Source organism: Rhinopithecus roxellana, chromosome 15 (assembly GCF_007565055.1).
Source record: "Rhinopithecus roxellana isolate Shanxi Qingling chromosome 15, ASM756505v1, whole genome shotgun sequence".
NCBI classification, from domain to species: Eukaryota; Metazoa; Chordata; class Mammalia; order Primates; family Cercopithecidae; genus Rhinopithecus; species Rhinopithecus roxellana.
The window spans coordinates 11,149,978-11,169,676 of NC_044563.1; the positions used below are offsets into that span (position 1 = coordinate 11,149,978).

General features: G+C 50.8%; 1 protein-coding gene across 2 annotated transcripts; it reads left to right on the forward strand.

The window, feature by feature from the left end:
* The first annotated feature begins 376 nt into the window (after positions 1-376).
* On the forward strand, positions 377-19,153 carry NAA40 (N(alpha)-acetyltransferase 40, NatD catalytic subunit). 2 transcript variants are annotated; one of them, XM_010376816.2, is made up of 8 exons: positions 377-774; positions 7,780-7,875; positions 8,906-8,958; positions 14,178-14,273; positions 14,347-14,505; positions 14,694-14,777; positions 15,804-15,881; positions 16,169-19,153. In XM_010376816.2, exons 1-8 carry the CDS (start codon positions 769-771, stop codon positions 16,308-16,310), a joined length of 714 nt encoding a protein of 237 aa, XP_010375118.1. In that variant the 5' UTR covers positions 377-768; the 3' UTR covers positions 16,311-19,153. The 2 variants fall into 2 exon arrangements, with proteins under 2 accessions (XP_010375118.1, XP_030774575.1); XM_030918715.1 differs by lacking the exon at positions 8,906-8,958.
* The last annotated feature ends 546 nt before the right edge of the window (positions 19,154-19,699 follow it).

Genomic DNA, 19,699 nt, shown 5'->3' on the forward strand with positions numbered 1-19,699 from the left:
ATGTTGGCCAGGCTGGTCTCGAACTCCTGACCTCAAGAGATCCACCCACCTCGGCCTCCAGAAGTGCTGGGATTACACGCGTGAGCCACCGTGCCCAGCCGCGAGTTAATTTTTATTGAGAACGTGAATGAATGGATGGGGAATGAATGGTTAGAAGACGAATGAATGAACAACAGGACTCTGGTTAGAAAAGGAATTTCAAGAGTCAAGATCTGGAAGGTGGGAAAGTTTCCAAAGACTTCCGCTACGCGCGCTGGGGCTCTGGAGGGGCAGGTACTTCAGAGGTCAAGACGCGATTGGCCGTCTGGGAAGGTGGCTGTGCCGCCGGCTGCTACGCGCTTGGCCAAGAAGTCGCTGGCTGCAGGAGAGGTGCTGCCGCCCACCCGGCTCCCAGCGGCTCGCTCGCTGCTCACGGCCTGGGTCAGCAGCTAGGCTTGGCGCCGCCGTTGCCATAGCTACAGACGCAGCCCAGCGAGGGGGCGGGTCCTGGCCGAACGTCATTCCTGGCGCGACGCTCCTCCGCGTTCCCGCCTCCTTCTGGTCCCTGACCCTCGGCCCGCCTAGCAGGCGCTCCACCTGCGCGCCGGCTCCCCAATCCCCCTACACCGGTTCTGCGCCGGCGCGGTACCAGGGCGCGCGGGGGAGCTGCGAGGCGCATGCGCCGTGCGCGGTCCGCCGCTCTGCAGCCGCCGCTGTTGCCGCCTCCGCCGTTGCCGCCTCCCTGCCGGCAAGTGTGTGAAGAAGGAGTTGAGGGTCGCCGCCGCCGCTATGGGGGTGAGTGAGGCAGAGAGAGGAGATGGGAGGTCCAGGGGCGCTCCTCGCTACCCTCGCCCCCTTTGTTCTTAAACCCCCTCACGTGACCCCGACCCCCTCCAGCCTCACGTGACCCCTGACCCCAACATGACCTGACTCCCCTATTCTAAGGGTCCCCACGCTAGGCCTAGCCCGGGAATCCTCTGGAGAGCCCCTTGTCCGGGGCCCCACCCCCTCGGCGCCCCCAGCATCACGTCCGCCCCTTCCTGCCTCGCGGACCCGTTACCGGCCTCCCCACCCCCGTCCCCCGCGTGGACCCTGGGGTTAGCCTCCCGCTCTCTCGGGGTCACTCATCACCTGGCTGTCACCAGCTTCGTCGCTTTTCACATCCGTGGTCAACCCTGGCTTGGAGGGAATTGAGGCCCAGAGGAAAGAAGGCGCCTAGCCAAGGTCACACTGGCGGGGGCGTCAGACCCCAACTTGGGCCTCCCGAATCCCAGTCCACTGCGCTTCCCGCTACTCCAGTCTCAGCGAAGCCAGTTCCCCTACACTCTTTCGAAGCCTCTCCACCAGGTTCCTGCTGCTCCTGATAAACACAGCCTTCCTTTCCCATAGACTCCTGCCGTCACCGCTTCTGGTTGCAGTGGAATGGTTCTTATGACCAAAGGGTTGTTACGAGTTTTGGTAGAGCAGGTGTTTTTGCAAGGGGAGGGCTGTGCAGGTGAGAGGGGAAGATGCGGGGAGGCGGGGGCGGCGGCCCAGCTGCGGATGGATATTGACCACCTGTTCCGTGCCGGCAGCCTGGAGGTGCATTTTAGTTCACTTTCCAGGGATATAGGGCATGGCAGAAGTTATTTGCAAGTTTCTGTGCTAAGAAACACGTTCACCGTACTAAGTCTCAATTACAGCAGTATCAGTCACCCTCCTGAAAAGATAACGCCCTTCCTAGTATTGGCTGCATTCGTTTTTTTCTTTTTTTTTTTTTTTGACTTGGAGTTTTGCTCTTGTCGCCCACGCTGGAGTTCTGTGGCGCGGTCTCGGCCCACTGCAGCCTCCTTCTCCTGGGTTCAAGCGGTTCTTCTGCCTCAGTCTGCCCAGCAGCTGGGATTACAGGGGCCCCCCACCATGCCCGGGTAATTTTTGTATTTTTAGTAGAGACAGGGTTTCACCATGTTGGCCAGACTGGTCTCGAACTCCAGACCTCAGATGGTCCACCCGCCTAGGCCTCCCAAACTGCTGGGATTAGAGGTGTGAGCCACCACGCAGGCCTATGTTAGTATTTACATGGAATTTCCATCACCTTAAGGGAACCCTGACTTTGGCGTCCGAGGTACCTCAATTCCAGCCCCGTGTTCGCTGCTGGCGTATAATATTGTGCCAGTGAGTTGGCCTTTATGTGTTTGAATTTCCTCACCTCTGTAATTGGGATGCCAACACCTCCCCTTTAGGGTAGTAGTGAATATTTAGTGAGATAATGGATGTAGATTGCTAAGGAGGTGTCTCCTAAGTAGTGGCTGTTATTTTTGCCTGTATCCTCAGCCTTCACTTTACTGATCTAAAATAGATTTGTGCTATTTTTAACCCATTGGGTTGTCCCTACTGTTGTTAACCTAGTTTTTTTTCCCCCTCACTCCACTAGTTATCGACTGAATAAATCAACTTATTAGACAGAAATAGTTGTCTACTCCATGTCAAAACAGTCATCGTGTTTTAACAAATAATTTTGGATATTATGTACTTCATATGTAGAAAACCAAGTCTAGAGACCTTAGGCATATTTAACCTAAATTTTGGTGGAAGGTCCTAGACGCAGCCATTGTTGAAACTAAATGAAACCTCTGTCCCTGGTGTCGCTTAGTAACTGTCTAACCAGAAGCGGCCACTGCAGATTAAGCAGAAAACACGAAGTGTAACATGCCGTTCTAGTTCAACACTTCCTTGTTGGTTGGGTGGAAATAGCAGGCCCTCAACACCATAAGACAGGGTGAGGGAGAAAAGAAATATGCCCCAGAGATTCTGCAATCCTTGTGTCCTTTAGGGCCTCAATCTTATACTTTACAGATGTGTTTCTCACATGAGACCCTACAAAGTCTCTTCTGGCCTAAAATTCACAGTAACAGAGAGACTTGAATTCTCCCTGAAACACAGCTAGAACCGTCTCATCACCCTCATTCCACAACTGTGGGTCACCGTGTGGCAGAGCCTGGCCTCAGGCTGAGTGAGGCTTCAGATGGAGGCTTTCTCTTCAGTTGCCACACATGTGTCCTAGTTGCCACACGTGTCGTCTTTCAGGAATTAGAATTTATATTTCTCTTGCTTCATCAAAAACAGGTTCTTTTTGGATAATGGATAGTATATGGGATGGAGACATTGATACTGAAAATCTAAAAGATGCCAAATTCCTTTTCTGAAAGGTGCCTCCTCCTCCCATCTGGATGTTTCTTTTCTTTTCCTTTTTTGTTTTTTAAATGGAGTTGTGCTCTTTGCCCAGGCGTGAGTGTAGTGGTATAATCTCAGCTCACTGCAATCTCTGCCTCCCGGGTTCAAGTGATTCTCCTGCCTCAGCCTCCCGAGTAGCTGGAAATACAGGTATCAACCACCATGCCTGGCTACTTTTTTCTATTTTTAGTAGAGATGGGGTTTCATCTTGTTGGCTAGGCTGGTCTTGAACTCCTGACCTCAGGTGATCCACCCACCTTGGCCTCCCAATGTGCTGGGGTTATAGGCATGAGCCACCATGCCCGGATTGGGTGGTTTTTTTTCATTTGTCTTTATGACCCCTTCCAGTCATAGAACTGTGTGTGGAGTTATTTTTTCAATGGGGATAGTAAGGGAAGGAGTTTTGCACTGCACATGAAAACATTTATGTAACACTTTAAAACAAAAAATGCCATATAAATGCAATTGTGACATGGTGGAAGGAGCGTGATTTTAGGGTTCACATGTGGATTTGGATCTTGGATGATTCATTCAGCAGATATGAACTGAGTACCTGCTGTTTGGTGAGCACTGGGTGAATATAGGCGGATAAAGTGGATCTACCCTCACCTCATGGGGAGAGTCAGAGGGAGTGGAAGGAAGAGACCACTTTGAGAACTCTCCTCACTGGCTCTGTGACCCTCCAAGTTCCGTAAACTCTCTGTGCCTCAGATTTCTCATCAAAGAAGTAGTCACACCTACCATGCTGGGTTGTGAAGAGTAAAATCAATCACTTTTATTTTATTTTATTTATTTTTTGAGATGGAGTCTCACTCTGTTGCCCAGGCTGGAGTGCAATGGTGTGATCTCGGCTCACTGCAAGCTCCGCCTCCCGGGTTCACGCCATTCTCCTGCCTCAGCCTCGGGAGTAGCTGGGACTACAGGCACCCGCCACCTCGCCCAGCTAATTTTTTTGTATTTTTCGTAGAGACAGGGTTTCACCGTGTTAGCCAGGATGGTCTCGATCTCCTGACCTCGTGATCCGCCTGCCTCTGCCTCTCAAAGTGCTAGGATTACAGGCATGAGCCACTGCCTGGATCAGTACCTTTATTAAAGCACTAGCAGAAGGTCTGAGGGAGGTTCTTGTAAACAGAAGTCCCCTCCTGCGATTGTTGCGATTGTTGGTGTAGGCATTGCGAGCCCCATTTTATGGAAAAGAAAACTGAGTCAGAAATTTTGAGCAGCTTACCGAAAAGAGCTTAAGTAGCTTGCCTGAAGTCACGCAGCTAGTAAGTGAAAGCTGAGAAATCCAGGTCTTTTGACTCAAAATCCTGCACTCTCTTTTTCTATACAAAGCTCCCTTGGAAAAGACACTTAACCACAATGAGCTTTACTGTTCACTGTGCTTATTACCCATTTTAATTAGGAGCATTTTCCTGTGTCCCTGTAGGACAGCCTTACCTCCACAAGGCAGGGGCAGAGCTCATTGGAACAGGAGACCACTTTTCTTAGTGCGGCCCCTCCCTGCCTGTCTGGCCCAGCTGACTGCACCCTGCCTCCTGCCCCGTGGGCAGGCAGCAGAGCTTGGGGTTCTTGAGTTACCGCAGTCTCAGGCCATGGCAGCCCCAGGCCTTGCTCTGAGGATTGCCAGGTCTGCATGAATGAGCCCACAAATCTAGAGGCCCGGCTGGCCCTCCTGCTGCTTGTGCTTGGGAATTACTGCTCATGCTTAGAAATGAGATGGAGGGAACCCAGGCTTCAGTGCTTTCTGGATTCTGGGCGTTACCCTTGCCCTGCAACACCTTTGATCCTTGAGCCCTGTGTAAGAGAGCAAGCGTGTAGGGTGGAGTCAGGGAGCTTGTGCCTGCTCTCAAGGTGTGCTGCTTCTAACCTGCCCTTACAGCTCCAAAAGGCCAGCATTTGCACCCCCATCTTCATGGAGATGGAGTTGCTTTCACAAGTCATTCTGGGGGTGTCAGGAAGAGCATAGGCCCAGTCTGATTGACGCCAAAGCTTATGCTCTTCTGCCCCGTGGTGCAGCCCTGGACACCTTCCATCCGAGGCTTCTCTGTCCCTCACCTCTGCCTCAGTGCAGAGGGTAGGGCCTGTAGCGGCACTGTGTTGGCACACTGTTACCAGACCAGCCAGGCAATGAGAAAGGAGTTGCCGAGTAGTTGCTGAGGGCTTCTGACGCCCAGGCCTTATCGTAGCAGGGTGCAAGAATCTTTGTTGATGACGGAATGGAAGTCCATTATGCAGGACATAGGTGCATTAGTAGGGGACAGTGTGGCCGGTGGAACAAACATGATCTGCAGCCCATCCCTGGGATTGAGTCTCCCCTCTGCCCTTTATTCACTGCAGAACTGAGTAGTCACATTGTCTCTTCAAGCCTCAGTTTCCTACTGTGTGAAGGGAAGTGATAGTTTCTGCCCTGGTCATTGAAACACAACCTAGGCTGGGTGTGGTGGCTCACACCTGTAATCCCAGCACTTTGGGAGGCCAAGACAGGAGGATCGCCTGAGCCCAGGAGTTTGAGACCAGCCTGGGCAATACAGTGAGACTCCCCCTATCTCTAAAAAAATAAACTAAAGAAAAAAAAAGAAACATAATGTTTGTAAAGGTACTTTGCAAGCTGTATCTCAGTGTCGTCTTGAAACCCAAATTTCCAGAGAAAAAGATGAATGCTCTAAACCCATCCATGGTAGAGGGAAGGGAGTTCTGTCCCAGGAGTCCAGCCCTGTGAAGACAGCCCATTCTCTGGTTTGTTCCTTCCTCTGGGGAGGTAAGATGTGAGATCTTGCCTGTATTCCACACAGCGCTCAGCCATGAGATAATTAATAGCTGGTGTTGGTAGAGTTTGCAGCTGTAAGAGCAATCCCTGTGAGTTCCTGGTATCTGAACTCTTTTGCTTCTTGGTTGATTAAAGTAGGAGGTAAGCAGTGTTATTCCTTGGAAAATCATGGGTAGAATTGATTCTGAGAACTTCCCCGGCAGCTGGTTTTTCAACTCATGCAGAAAGTTCATCGCTCTGAGTGTCCTTTCCTGGGGCCAGTCTGTGTCAGGGCTAGATGCAATTGAGGGTTGTCAGACCTCTCCAGAGAGCTCAGGGGAAAGAGGGGTGTATGGGGGGGGTGTCAAAAGAGGCTGCTCTATTGGTAAAAAACAGAGCCAACTTACCAGTGCCTTTGGGGTGCCTTCTGGGGACCAGCTGGGTGGTGCATGCGCTTTGCATGCCTGTGCTCTCTGGTTGTCCTGGGGAGAGAGAATGAGAAGTCTTTTATTGAACACATGCCATATTAACCCTCATTAAAACCCCCAGTCATCAAGCCGGGGGAGGCTCGGAGAAGTGCTGTGCCTCTTCCTAGCACTCCAGTGGGTGGAGAGCAGGAAGAGGCTTTAGACAGCCCTGGAGCGGTGGCTCATGCCTGTAATCCCAGCACTTTGTGAGGCCAAGGCGGGCAGATTACTTGAGGTCAGGAGTTAGTGACCAGCCCTGCCAACTTGGTGAAATCCTGTCACTACTAAAAATACAAAAATTAGCTGGACATGGTGGTGGCATGTGCCTATAATCCCAGCTACTCGGGAGGCTGAGGCAGGAGAATCGCCTGAACCCAGGAGGCGGAGGCTGCCATGAGCCGAGATCTCACCACTGCATTCCAGCTTGGGCGATAGAGTGAGACTCCATCTCAAAAAAAAAAAAAAAAAAAAAAAACGGAGGCTTTAGATGAGGCCTGCCAGGTGTCAGAGCCTGGCTCTTGCCCTGTGTTACCCGGCTTTTCACAATAGGGTGAGCAGGTCTTAGGCCTGAGAGAATCTCACATCGGCCTAAAAACCGGACCTAATCTAGAAGCAGTTATGGCAATTTGCCATTCGCTGTTCTATGCCAGCAGAATCCCCACTTTGCTGCTCCTCTGCTGCCCCGCTGCTGCCTGTGTGCCTGTAGCTTCGTCTTGCTGGCCATATGTCATCTTTGTCCTGAGGTGAACCCCTTGGGCCCCTGCCCTCTGCCCTGTCACTGGGTGTGTAGTGTGCCTGCCACTCGTTGGCCTAAACTGAGCAGGGCTTCTGGGAATGGCTCTGATGTCCTTGAGTCAGAACATGGTGTCCCCCACTTGAAATGAGACCCAGCTCCCACAGGAGCTGTGGCCAACCAGATCTTTGTCACCCAACGCTGGAAGACACTGAAAAGGCTTTGAATAAACATACTTAGGAACAGCCGTCAGCGGCTACCTCAGATGCCGTCTCCCCTCAAGCGGTCTTCAGTGTGCCTAAAGTTGGGTGTTGGAGGGAGCGGGTGAGTGCATATTTACTAAGTGCCTGCTGCAGGCATTGTCAGCTGTTTCGCAGCATCCCCACAGTGTCTGTGTCGGGAAGGCCACTGCTCTTCCTGAAGGGAAGCTGAGAAGTCTGGTCACTTCTGAGGACTCCCCACTACAAAATGACCTGCTTGGGTCTTTCCCGCCCCTCCGAACGTGTGGCAGATGAGGCGGGAAATTTCTCGCCACTGGGCCAGGTCTGTGGATGCAGGGCCCTTCGGTTCCTTAAAGGGAAAGTCAGTGTTTTATTGGCCACAGCCCTTCCAGCTAATGTTGCTTTCCTCCGTTGCAGAGAAAGTCAAGCAAAGCCAAGGAGAAGAAGCAGAAGCGGTTGGAGGAGCGAGCAGCCATGGATGCCGTTTGTGCCAAAGTGGACGCTGCCAACAGGGTGATTCTCCCTTTCTTCCCAGTCCCTGCCTCCTGGGACTTCAACTTGGTTTATAATTTGACTTGTTTTGTCGCCACCCTGTGGCAGAATTGTGACACTACCCACCCACACTGCCTCCTTGCTGTGCAGGGAACTGAACTCATATCTGTGTGCTGGGAGTTGGCGCTGGCAGTTGACCCAGGTGTTTGGGAAAATGTGGATTCCAGTGAAGCGGCTGCCTCCCTGTGGGACTTCTTCCTTATGGATAGAGGAGGGTCTAGATAATTGTGTTTTCTTTTTTGAGAGACAGGGTCTCCCTCTGTCATCCAGGCTGGAATGCAGTGGTGCGATCTCGGCTCACTTCAACCTTGCAGCCTCTGCTGCCTGGGCCCAAGCGATCCTCCCACCTCAGCCTCTCAATTAGCTGGGCTTATAGGTGCTTGCCACCACACCCGGGTAATTTTTATAGAGATGGGGTTTGACCTTGTTGGCCAGGATGGTCTTGAACTCCTGAGCTCAAGCGTGTCACTCACCTTGGCCTCCCAGAGTGCTAGGATTACAGACGTGATCCACAGCGCTCAGCCTCTGCCTCCATTTAGTATCCCATTTTTTGATCATTCTTTTAACCCACTCATGGTAAACACTCATTTTAAGGATGTGGCTCAGGGACTTGATTTTCCATCTGGAGTTGTAACCAGGTGAAGTCAGTGGAGGCTTCTTTTAAGATGTGTGTGGCAGATCAGGTAGCCTCTCTTCTTTGGGTTAGCTGTGCTGTGAGCAGGTAGTATGCCCACAGGCCAGTTAAGTCTCCTCTTGCCCTGTCAGGTGATGGCAAACTTAACTCTCATGGGCCTCCCCACCAAAGCCTTCCTTGCACATGTGACTTCAGAGCTAGGCAAATGGAGGGTTCTGGGAGGCTGCTCCTGGGGCTGAAGCTAGTCTCCCGTTGTGGATCCCCACAGCATCCCACTCCAAGACAACAGCTCTTGGGACAGGGCCTGCACCTCCGCCACACTTGTCTGTGCCATTCCTCTTTTCTTTCCCTCCACAGCTCGGAGACCCTCTGGAGGCTTTCCCAGTGTTCAAGAAATATGATAGAAACGGGTGAGTTACATTGAGCATTACCAACTGCTGTCTCCTTGAGCGTCTTCAGGAATTTCCTTTCCAGAGTAGGCTTCCTCAGACACAAATTTTCTCATTCTTCATAGAAATGTTTTTTCATATTTATGAAAAAACAGGGCTGGGCGTGGTGGCTCACGCCTGTAATCCCAGCACTTTGGGAGGCCAAGGCGGCTGGATCACCTGAGGTCAGGAGTTCGAGACCAGCCTGGCTAACATAGTGAATCCTCATTTCTACTAAAAATAAAAAAAAAATTAGCCGGGCGTGGTGACGGGCACCTGTAATCCCAGCTACTTGGGAGGCTGAGGCAGGAGAATCACTTGAACCCGGGAGGCAGAGGTTGCAGTGAGCTGAGGTAGCGCCATCGCACTCCAGCTTGGGCAAAAAGAGCAAAACTCCATCTCAAAACAAAACAAAAAGAAAAAGCAGAAACTGTGGCTCGTTCCCTCTGTTGATATAAAATCCCCCAGGTAGGGTGGCAGAAGAATCCATAAATGAGCAAAGATTGCACTTAATCTCAGACCGATGTCTCTTTAGATAAAGTTTTCTTTTTTGAGATAGAGTCTTGCCCAGTCACCCAGGCTGGAGTACAGTGGCGCAATCTTGGCTCACTGCAACCTCCGCCTTCTGCATTCAGCTGATTCTCCTGCCTTAGCCTCCTGAGTACCTGGGATTATAGGTGCGCGCCACCACACCTCACTAATTTTTGTGGGTTTTTTTTTGTTGTTGTTGTTTTGAGACAGAGTCTTGCTCTGTCACTCAGACTGGAGTGCGGTGGTACGATCTCGGGTCACTGCAACCTCTGCCTCCCGGGTTCAAGCAATTCTCTGTCTCCGCCTCCCGAATAGCTGGTATTACAGGCGCCTGCCACCATGTCCAGCTAATTTTTGTATTTTTAGTAAGACTCAAGGTTTCACCATCTTGGCCAGGCTGCTCTTGAACTCCTAACCTCGTGGTCCATCTGTCTCAGCCTCTCAGTGTTGGGATTATAGGCGTGAGCCACTGCGCCCAGCTAATTTTTGTGTTTTTAGTAGAGACAGGGTTTCACCATGTTGGCCAGGCTGGTCTCGAACTCCTGACCTCAACTGATCCGCCTGCCTTAGCCTCCCAAAGTGCTGGGATTACAGGTGTGAGCCACCGCACCCGGCCTCATGTCTCTTCAGGACTGATTATTCTCTCTATGCAAAGAATCATTGAGCTGAAACAAATTTGGAAAATTATGTAGGCTGACACTCACATTTAATGCATGGGAAACTGAGGTCCAGAGAGTCAAATGAGCTTTCTGAGTTTATGGGGTTTTCACCTGACAGCTGAGGGGGCTTTTAATTTCCAATCTAGTGCTCTTTCCCTGAGTATATAGTATAATTATTAAAAGCCACTTACTGGCTAATTGGCCCTGAACAAATTACTTTTCTTTTTCTTTAAAAAGAAAAATATTTTTTGGTAGAGAAGGGGTCTCGCCTACGTTGTCCAGGCTGGTCTCAAACTGCTGTCCTCAAGTGATCCTCGGCCTCCTAAAATGCTGTGCCCAACTGACTCTGAACAAATTACCTAATCTCTCTGTTCCTCAATTTTCTAGTTAAAAATGGGCCTGGGGCAGGTGTGGTGGCTCATACCTGTAATCCCAGCACTTTGGGAGGCAGAGGTTGGGAGGATTGTTTGTGCCCAAGAGTCCAAGACCAGTCCTGGCGACATAGGAAGACCCTGTCTCTACAAAACAAAAATATTTTTTAATTAGCTGGGCATGGTGGCACATGCCTGTAGTCCCAGCTACTGAAAAGGCTGATGTGGGAGAATTGCTTGAGCCTGGGAGATGGAGGCTGCAGTGAGCCATGGTAGCACCATTGCACTCTAGCCTGGGTGACAGCAAGACTCTGTCTCAAAACGAAACAAAAACCTAAAAACCAAAAATGGTTCTAATAATAGCACCTTTCTCATGGAGTTATCAGGAGAATAAGATGTAAAGTATTAGTTCCTGGAGCATAATAAAAGCTAGATAAGTGTTTGCTGTTATTTTATTTTATTTTATTTTACAATTTTATTTTAGATTCGCAAGGTACACGTGCAAATATTTTGTGTAATGGTGGAGTTGGGCATCTAGTGTACCCATCATCCAAATAGTGATCGTGTACCCAGTAGGTAAATTTTTAACCCTCACCCTGTTTGCTGTTATTATTACTGATCTAGTTACCTATAGGCTCTGGACTGAAGGCTCCCTCACTTTTTTTTGTCCTTTTGGTTTCTAAATAGGAAGCATAGGGCCGGGCGCGGTGGCTCAAGCCTGTAATCCCAGCACTTTGGGAGGCCGAGACGGGCGGATCATGAGGTCAGGAGATCGAGACCATCCTGGCTAACACGGTGAAACCCCGTCTCTACTAAAAAATACAAAAAACTAGCCGGGCGAGGTGGCGGGCGCCTATAGTCCCAGCTACTCGGGAGGCTGAGGCAGGAGAATGGCGTAAACCCGGGAGGCGGAGCTTGCAGTGAGCTGAGATCTGGCCACTGCACTCCAGCCTGGGCGACAGAGCGAGACTCCGTCTCAAAAAAAAAAAAAGGAAGCATAATCTGCCTTACCTGAGATGCTATTGATGAGTTGTGCTTCCAGAATGTAACATCTTGGCTTGGGGATAAACAGGGGCTCTGGTTTCTCTGTGCTGGGGGGTTGAATTGTAGCTGGACGTCTTACTAACTCTACTTGGAGAAGTCACTCATATTCCTCAAGCCTCATTTTCTTACCTAATAGGATGATGATGCCAAATTTGCAAGTTTTTTTTTTAAGGAAGAAAAAGAATATATGCAGCTCAGTAAGTAGCAGCTGGTGTGAGTTTTGTTTTGTTTTGTTTTGTTTTTGAGACAGAGTCTTGCTCTGTGCCTAGGCTTAGTGCAGTGGCGTAATCTCGGCTCACTGCAGCCTCCACCTCCTGGGTTCAAGCGATTCTCCTGCCTCAGCCTCCCGAGTAGCTGGGACTACACGCACATGCCATCATGCCCTGCTAATTTTTGTATTTTTAGTAAAGATGGGGGTTTCACCATGTTGACCAGGCTGGTCTCAAACTCCTGACCTCAGGTGATCCACCGATCTCGTGATCCACCCATCTCAGTTCCCCGAAGTGCTGGAATAATAGGCGTGAGCCACTGCGCCCAGCCTGGAAAGGCTTTTGACATACTTTAGAGATCCCATATTGTGATATCTCATCGTGTTTTTGGTTTTTTTTTTGAGACAGTCTTGCACTGTCCCCCAGGCTGGAGTGCAATGGCGTGATCTCAGCTCACTGCAACCTCTGCTTCCCGGGTACAAGCAATTCTCCTGCCTCAGCCTCCAGAGTAGCTGGCATTACAGGTGCCCGCCACCATGCCGGCTAATTTTTTGTGTTTTTATTAGAGACGGGATTTCACTATGTTGGCCAAGCTGGTCTCTAACTCCTGACCTCAGGTGATCCGCCCGCCTCGGCCTCCCGAAGTGCTGGGATTACAGGCGTGAGTCACTGCGCCCGGCTTCATAGTGTTTTCATATTCCATATTTCCATTGACTTCCAGAAATGTGGAATAGCTCCAAAACAGGCATTGCCAGCCAGCTCTGGGCATTTTATAGTTAAGACAGACGCAGTGCTATGTTTGGGCAGCTGTGATGGCTAAGTGGTTGATAAAGAAAGGAAGATGCTTTAGGGGCAGGAAGTTCTGAATTTACAAGGCTGAGCAAATGTGGCGTGCCAGTCAGTAGAAGTGATGGGATTCCAGTGGGCATATCCTCTGGGGATTGTATCAAAGGTCACTGAGAGATTGATACGGGAGCTCTTTAAAGGCTTAGGGTTTGCTGTCTCTAGTCCTTTCAGAATGTAGTGCTATCTAAAGAATGTGATTTCACAGATTGGTCAAGGAGTTTAACTGTTACTTAAATTTCATTTAGAAACAGATATCTTAACACCTACAGCATTTGTGGGTTTAGAAAAACAGTGTTGGGCTGGAGTCTGCTTCACCCCGTTTTTGTTTGTTTGTTTGTTTTGAGACAGAGTTTCGCTCTCATTGCCCAGGCTGGAGTGAAATGGCATGACTTTGGCTCACTGCAACCTCCGCCTCCTAGGTTCAAGCGATTCTCCTGCCTCAGCCTCTCGAGTAGCTGGGATTACAGGCACCCACCACCATGCCTGGCTAATTTTTTTATAGTTTTAGTTGAGATGGGATTTCACTGTGTTGGTCAGGCTGGTCTTGAACTCCTGACCTCAGGTGATCCATATGCTTTGGCCTCCCTGAATTGCTGGGATTACAGGTGTGAGCCACTGTGCCGGCCTCAACCTGTTGATCAGCTGAGAGTATCCCTCCCTATTCCCCAGATGAGGCAGGCAGGACTCCTGGGGTGGGGTGGGGCGTGTTGAGCCGTAGTCTTCTTGAAGGACCTAGGGTCACCCAGTGGTTTTGAAGGCGCAATTGGTAGATAAAAGGAATGGGGTCCCGTGGGAGCCCAGTGAGGAGTCAGTTCAGAAATTACAGCAACAGGAAAAATGTCTAAGGGCAGGAAGTAAATAACAGAAGACATGAGTGTTTATAACAAAGTACAGAAGAGACAGAAAAGGTAGGAAAAGAATAAAGAGGGAGCAGAGAGGGACAAGAAGTTTACAAATTGCTGAGGCGGATTAGGCAGCTTGGAGAGGCAGGAAATGGGCCTTGTGGTTGGGGGGTGGGCAGTGTGGCCACAGTTGTTAATCTCAGCCTGAAAGACTTGGTTCCTGCACCTTCTCTTTTTTTTTTTTTTTTTTTTTTTGAGGCGGAGTCTCGCTCTGTCGCCCGGACTGGAGTGCAGTGGCCGGATCTCAGCTCACTGCAAGCTCCGCCTCCCGGGTTTGCGCCATTCTCCCGCCTCAGCCTCCTGAGTAGCTGGGACTACAGGCGCCCGCCACCTCGCCCGGCTAGTTTTTTTTGTATTTTTAGTAGAGACGGGGTTTCACTGTATTAGCCAGGATGGTCTCCATCTCCTGACCTCGTGATCCGCCCGTCTCGGCCTCCCAAAGTGCTGGGATTACAGGCTTGAGCCACCGCGCCCGGCCCCTGCACCTTCTCTAGTCATGCTGGGGAAGATACAGGGTAGGCTTTTCTCTGTAGAGTAACTGCGACTGGGCCCTCCTCCCTGTAGACTTTAAGGGAGGAACAGCAGTGCCCTGGCAGGAGAGCTGTAACCATTTCCGTACACCTCCTGTCATCTTCTCAGGTTGAATGTCTCCATTGAATGTAAGCGAGTGTCTGGACTGGAGCCAGCCACCGTGGATTGGGCCTTCGACCTGACCAAAACGAATATGCAAATCATGTAAGCGTGTCCCGACCAGGGGAGCCTAGTTCCTCTCCCAGCTTTCCCGTCTGACTGCTCCCAAATTCCCCAGGTATGAGCAGAGTGAGTGGGGCTGGAAGGACCGAGAGAAACGGGAGGAAATGACAGATGACCGAGCCTGGTACCTCATCGCATGGGAAAACAGCTCCGTCCCTGTTGCCTTTTCTCACTTCCGGTTTGACGTGGAGTGTGGGGATGAAGTCCTGTACTGGTAGGAGCCATGGCTTGGGGGAGGTAGGGGAGAGAGACCCTGGTGATGGTACAGGCACTCCAGCCAGGTGACAAAGGCCCTGGACCTACCTAGGTCTATGGGCTGCCAAGGACTGCAAGCTCCTCTGCCAGACCTTACAGCCTCTTCATGCCCCATCCTGCACGCTCACCTCTCCTTTCTTCACCTAGCTATGAAGTGCAATTGGAAAGCAAGGTGCGGCGGAAAGGCCTGGGGAAGTTCCTTATACAGATCCTACAGCTCATGGCCAACAGGTAAGGCCTCCCTTCTTAGGAGACCCATATAGCACTCAACTGGAAGGAGCCACCGCTAAGGCACTTGCTATTCTTTGAGTCTCATTGGAGGGGGAAGCTCATAGGCATGTTTTGGGAGAAAGGTGTTTTAGAACCCTCTCAGTAAGATGCTCCCTGCCTTGTTATGACTCCAGATTTTGCATGTTTAGCTCAGCACAGCAAACATCTTTTTTTTTTTTTTTTTTTTTTGAGACAGAGTTTCACTCTTGTTGCAGGCTGGAGTGCAATGACGCGATCTTGGCTCACTGCAACCTTCACCTCCTGGGTTCAGCCTTCACCTCCCGGGTTCAATTCTCCTGCCTCAGCCTCCCAAGTGGCTGGGATTACAGGCATGTGCCACCATGCCCAGCTAATTTTTGTATTTTTGGTAGACATGGGGTTTCACCATGTTAGCCAGGATGGTCTTGAACTCCTGACCTCAGGTGATCTGCCCACCTCAGCCTCCCAAAGTGCTGGGATTACAGGTGTGAGCCACCACACCTGGCCAGCGAGCATCTTTTGAGTTCCTAATCTGTGTCACGTTCTGTGCCTAAGTAACGGTGCTACAGAGAAGAAGTGGGAAAGATCCCTGCTCTGGAAGAAGCCCATCTGGTCAGGGCTGATGCCTGTGCAGTCTCATCAGCCTGTGATTGGGGGAAGCAGTGAGTGCCGAGGGGGTCCAAGACCTCTAGAGGCTAGAGGCCAAATTTAGGAGCACTTGTGCGGGTGAAAAGGGGTAACAGACAAAGACAGAAAGGAAAGGAAGCACGACCTTAGTCTCTGTTTTCTTTTCTTTTTCTTTCTTTTTCTTTTCTTCTGGAGACAGGGTCTCACTCTGGCACCCAGGTTGGAGTGCCATGGTGTGATCATATCTCACTGCAGCCTCTACCATCCAGGCTCAAGTGATCCCCCCGCCTTGGTGCCCCAAAGTGCTGGGATTACAGGTGCATACTACCTCGCCTGGCCATGTTTCTCTTTCTAAAAGGTGTTTGCTCTGCTTTCTTCTAGCACACAGATGAAGAAGGTTATGTTAACAGTATTTAAACACAATCATGGCGCCTACCAGTTCTTCAGAGAAGCGTTGCAGTAAGGAGCTGGGTGTGGGCCCTTCTGGGTGGTAGGTGGGCCTTCCCAGGGCCATTTTTCTGGTCCTGGCCCACACTCATCCTGATGCCTGAGCTCATGGTCCAGTGGTCATGGGGGTTCAGGTCTGGGGAGACGGTATGGCAGTGCTCTCTGACTTGGTCAGCTGTCCACCTCCTGCACCCTTGTCCTAAGGGTCTCATCACTGTGGCTGGTGGAAGAGTTCTCAGGCCAGGGAGGAAGGCACTCAGCTGCCTGCCACCAACCCTTTTCTCCTGCCTGCCTTGCAGATTTGAAATTGATGACTCTTCCCCCAGCATGTCCGGTTGCTGTGGGGAGGATTGCTCCTATGAGATCCTGAGCCGGAGGACCAAGTTTGGGGACAGCCAGCACTCCCACGCGGGTGGGCACTGTGGTGGCTGCTGCCACTGAACTCTCAGAGCCACTTTCAAGTCACAATGCTCTCTCCTAAGGCCTCTCCTCTTTCCTGGTCTCACCGTTTGCCAGGTGTCCTCGGAGCTGTGGCCTCCCCAGCCCTGCACGTACCAGGCTGCACCCTGAGAGCACAGAACCCTGGGGAGAAGTGGTATGAGCTGCTCCTCCTCTCCTAGGAGACCAGAGTGCTAGGAGGGAATGAAAGAGAGAGGGAAGAGTGGGTGGGGCCTGGCAGTGAAGCTCATCCTCCACAGTGGCTGCCTCCTCACTTGGCTCCTGGGGCCTGCAGTGGAGGTTCTCCCACCTCTGCAGCTCCTAGAGTCCTGGAAACCTCCCCTCCCCTTACACATACACTTGGACAAATGGAATGTTTATGCCCACCTTTATGAAAGTTCTGGAGTCCTGGGTCTGGGGTTTGCTGATCCCCAAAGAGGAGCACATAGGGTGTAAGATCTGGGCATAGAGGGAGGCTTCAGAGAGACTCACACTTTCGCAGATGGAATGCTCTTATGGAGACTGTGGGAAGATCTTTTGTGCCAAGATGCAGGGAAGTGAAGAAAGCTCTTTCCAGCTGTTTTTATGGATTCATGGAGTGGGCTCATGTTGAGACCAGCTGACTCTGGGAGGAAGACTGCCTCTCTCCATCACTGTCAGTGAGAGAGAGGCTGAAAGGACCAGGAACGAGGTGTTCTGTGGGACCCGCCATGGGGATGATTGCTTCTCTAGGCTCCTGGACATTGCTGCATTCTAAGCTTAACCTCCTGGTCTCGTGGCAGTGACCTGAGCTTTTGATTCATAGAAGAAAGCCAGAGGTTTTGCTTGTTCTTGTCTGCCAGCCCTCACCGTTCTTTCTCCTCTGCCTCTCACGTCTACCCCCAAATACCTCTGTTCTTAGTCTCAAGGGGAGAATAACATCAGGGAGCCCCTCATCTTCCCCAGAAGGACTTCTCGTTTCTCATATAGTTAACTCCCATTTCTTCTCATCTCTTGGTGCTGATAGCTCTCTAAGGGTAGGGCACCCCTCCCTGCAGTCACCCTCCCTCTTCAGAGAGCCCCCAGCCAGCAGCAGGCCCCTCTGCCTGCACTCCTCAGCTTTGCCCCTCACTGCCTCAGTGAGGCACTAGTGCCACTGCCGTGGCCCAGCCGGGCCATAGCTCAGGCTGCAGCAGGAATGCCTCTCAGTGGCCAAAACAGCTGCTTTTCTCTCTGGTGTCACCCTGTGGTAACAGGCTGGAGCAGGGGAAGGAGAAAGCCTTCCTCTTCTCTCATAGGATAGAAAGGCAGGCTCAGAACTAATGCTCATCCTGATCTCTAGACCTTGTTCCTCTTACAGGGAAGAAAAACCAAATCCTTATCAAGGAAAAAGCACCTAACAGCTTCCTGTGGATATCCCTGAGCTCTGCTTTGGGGAGTATCGTAAAGGTTCCAGCCTTTGTGAAGTTGATCTCACGGAGGTCTGTTGGTCCCTCTGACCTCAGCATCTGCTCACATCCTACCCTCTGCCCGACTCCGGCAGTCTGTCTTGGCAGATCTCCCCAGAGTGGTCCTTGCTTCTCACCTGGATTCCTGCTGGTGCAGGAGCCTGTATACAGAGGGACTCCCTCACCCAGCCTGGCCCCTCTGCTGAGCACTCTGCACCACTCCTCATGGGCAGCAGTGGGACCGGGTACTCCTTAGAGAGGGCCTTGCGACTTTACACTGGAATAAGTCTGCCTCTGCCTCACCCTGCTGTCTCCTGATGGGTTTCATCCCAGGGAGAGATGACATTGCTGGAGGGGTTTGGTAGACTCCTAAGAATCATGAAACCACAGGAGCATCTTTAGGAAGAGATTTTTCTCTGGTCCCTGTCTCTCAAAGGGCACAGATGATAAATATTTATTGTCTTAGATCATGGATTCCTGATACCTCTCACTCAAGGGGACCAAAAGGAACCCCCCGTGTTCATCCCTTGTAAAGTGAGTTCAGTGTACATTGTCTCTTTCCAGTCACTGGATGCGTGGCATCAACTGGTCAATGGGTGCTTGGTGCCATACCCTGCTCACCCCAGTCTCTGCAGGCCATGTCCCGAAGGGTTCCTCAGGAGCTTGGGACTAGGGTGGGAGAGGCACTGTCTGAGACCCGCAATCACTCTCGTTGGTGTTGAGCCCATTCATTTCCAAAACATCTGTCTTTCTCCACTTCCCCCAGGTCTTGGTTTTGAGAAACGTAGCAGGCATGGCTGGGCGCGGTGGCTTACACCTGTAATCCCAGCACTTTGGGAGGCTGAGGCAGGCGGGGTCACCTGAGGTCAGGAGTTCAAGACCAGCCTGGTCAACATGGCAAAACCCCATCTCTACTAAAAAATACAAAAATTAGCCGGGCGTGGTTGTGGCCTGTAATCCCAGTAACTCGGGAGACTGAGGCAGGAGACTCACTTGAATCCGGGAGGCGGAGGTTGCGGTGAGCTGAGATCATGCCATTGCACTCCAGCCTAGGTGACAGAGCGAGACTCCATCTCAAAACAAAAACAAAAACAAACACATAGCAGGCCTCTTGTACCAGGCTTTTTGTTTGTTTGTTTGTTTGTTTGGAGCATGTTAAGATTTTTTTTTTTTAATTTTAGTTACATCCACCCTATGGCAGGTTATTTTTGTTGGTGTCAAGTATGTATAGGACATGTGAATGGTTATTTTTAATCCTTTTTTTTTTTAGAAGAAATTCGGAAGATAAACTCCTTCTTGATATATATATATTTTTCTTTAGCAGCTTGTTATCACTGGAATCAAAGGGAAAAAGTGATCTCTTTTTGCATTGGTTGTATTTGTATGTCACAAATAAAAGACACTTTGTTCAGCTGCTGAGATGGCTTCCTGATGCTGGGGCACCATGGGCAGTGTGAATCTGGGAAGCTTTGGACCCTGAGCCTGTCCCAACATTGGGCCCGAACATCAGAAGGTGCGTGGCTATGATAGCCCCATGCCTTGCCCTGTGAAGAGGCCCCATGCCAGAGAAAACCTCAGGCTGTCTGAGGCAAGCAGCCAGAGTTGGGAACAGAGACCAAATGTATGTGTTTGTGCCACTTCCCAGAAGTTCTAAATAGAGGTCAAAGGTGTTCTGAAGGGCGCCTGCTTTGCATCCTGGAAAGAAAGTCCCAAGCCAGCCTTGTGACATTTGACATCTGTGTCCAAATGTAAATTTCAGTCCCCGTGTGTGGGAGGTGAATAGACGAGAGTGCTTCTTTCCTCTGACTTTATTGGGTTACTCAAAATATTCTTTGTCTCTTAAGATTCCTGCCCTCTTCCGTCCATTCACAGAAGACAGAGGCTCCAAGGAAGGGTAGCTCCTGTCAGGCCTGCTGGGGCAGGAGAGTTATGAGTTGGTGGAGGCTGTGACCCCCTAATGTGACA

Bases quoted from the DNA above. Each gene is read 5' to 3' on its own strand.
- NAA40 (XM_010376816.2), top strand. The intron at 7,876-8,905 runs GTGATTCTCCCT...TTCCCTCCACAG, and splicing joins AAGTGGACGCTGCCAACAGG to CTCGGAGACCCTCTGGAGGC. The intron at 8,959-14,177 runs GTGAGTTACATT...TCATCTTCTCAG, and splicing joins AAGAAATATGATAGAAACGG to GTTGAATGTCTCCATTGAAT.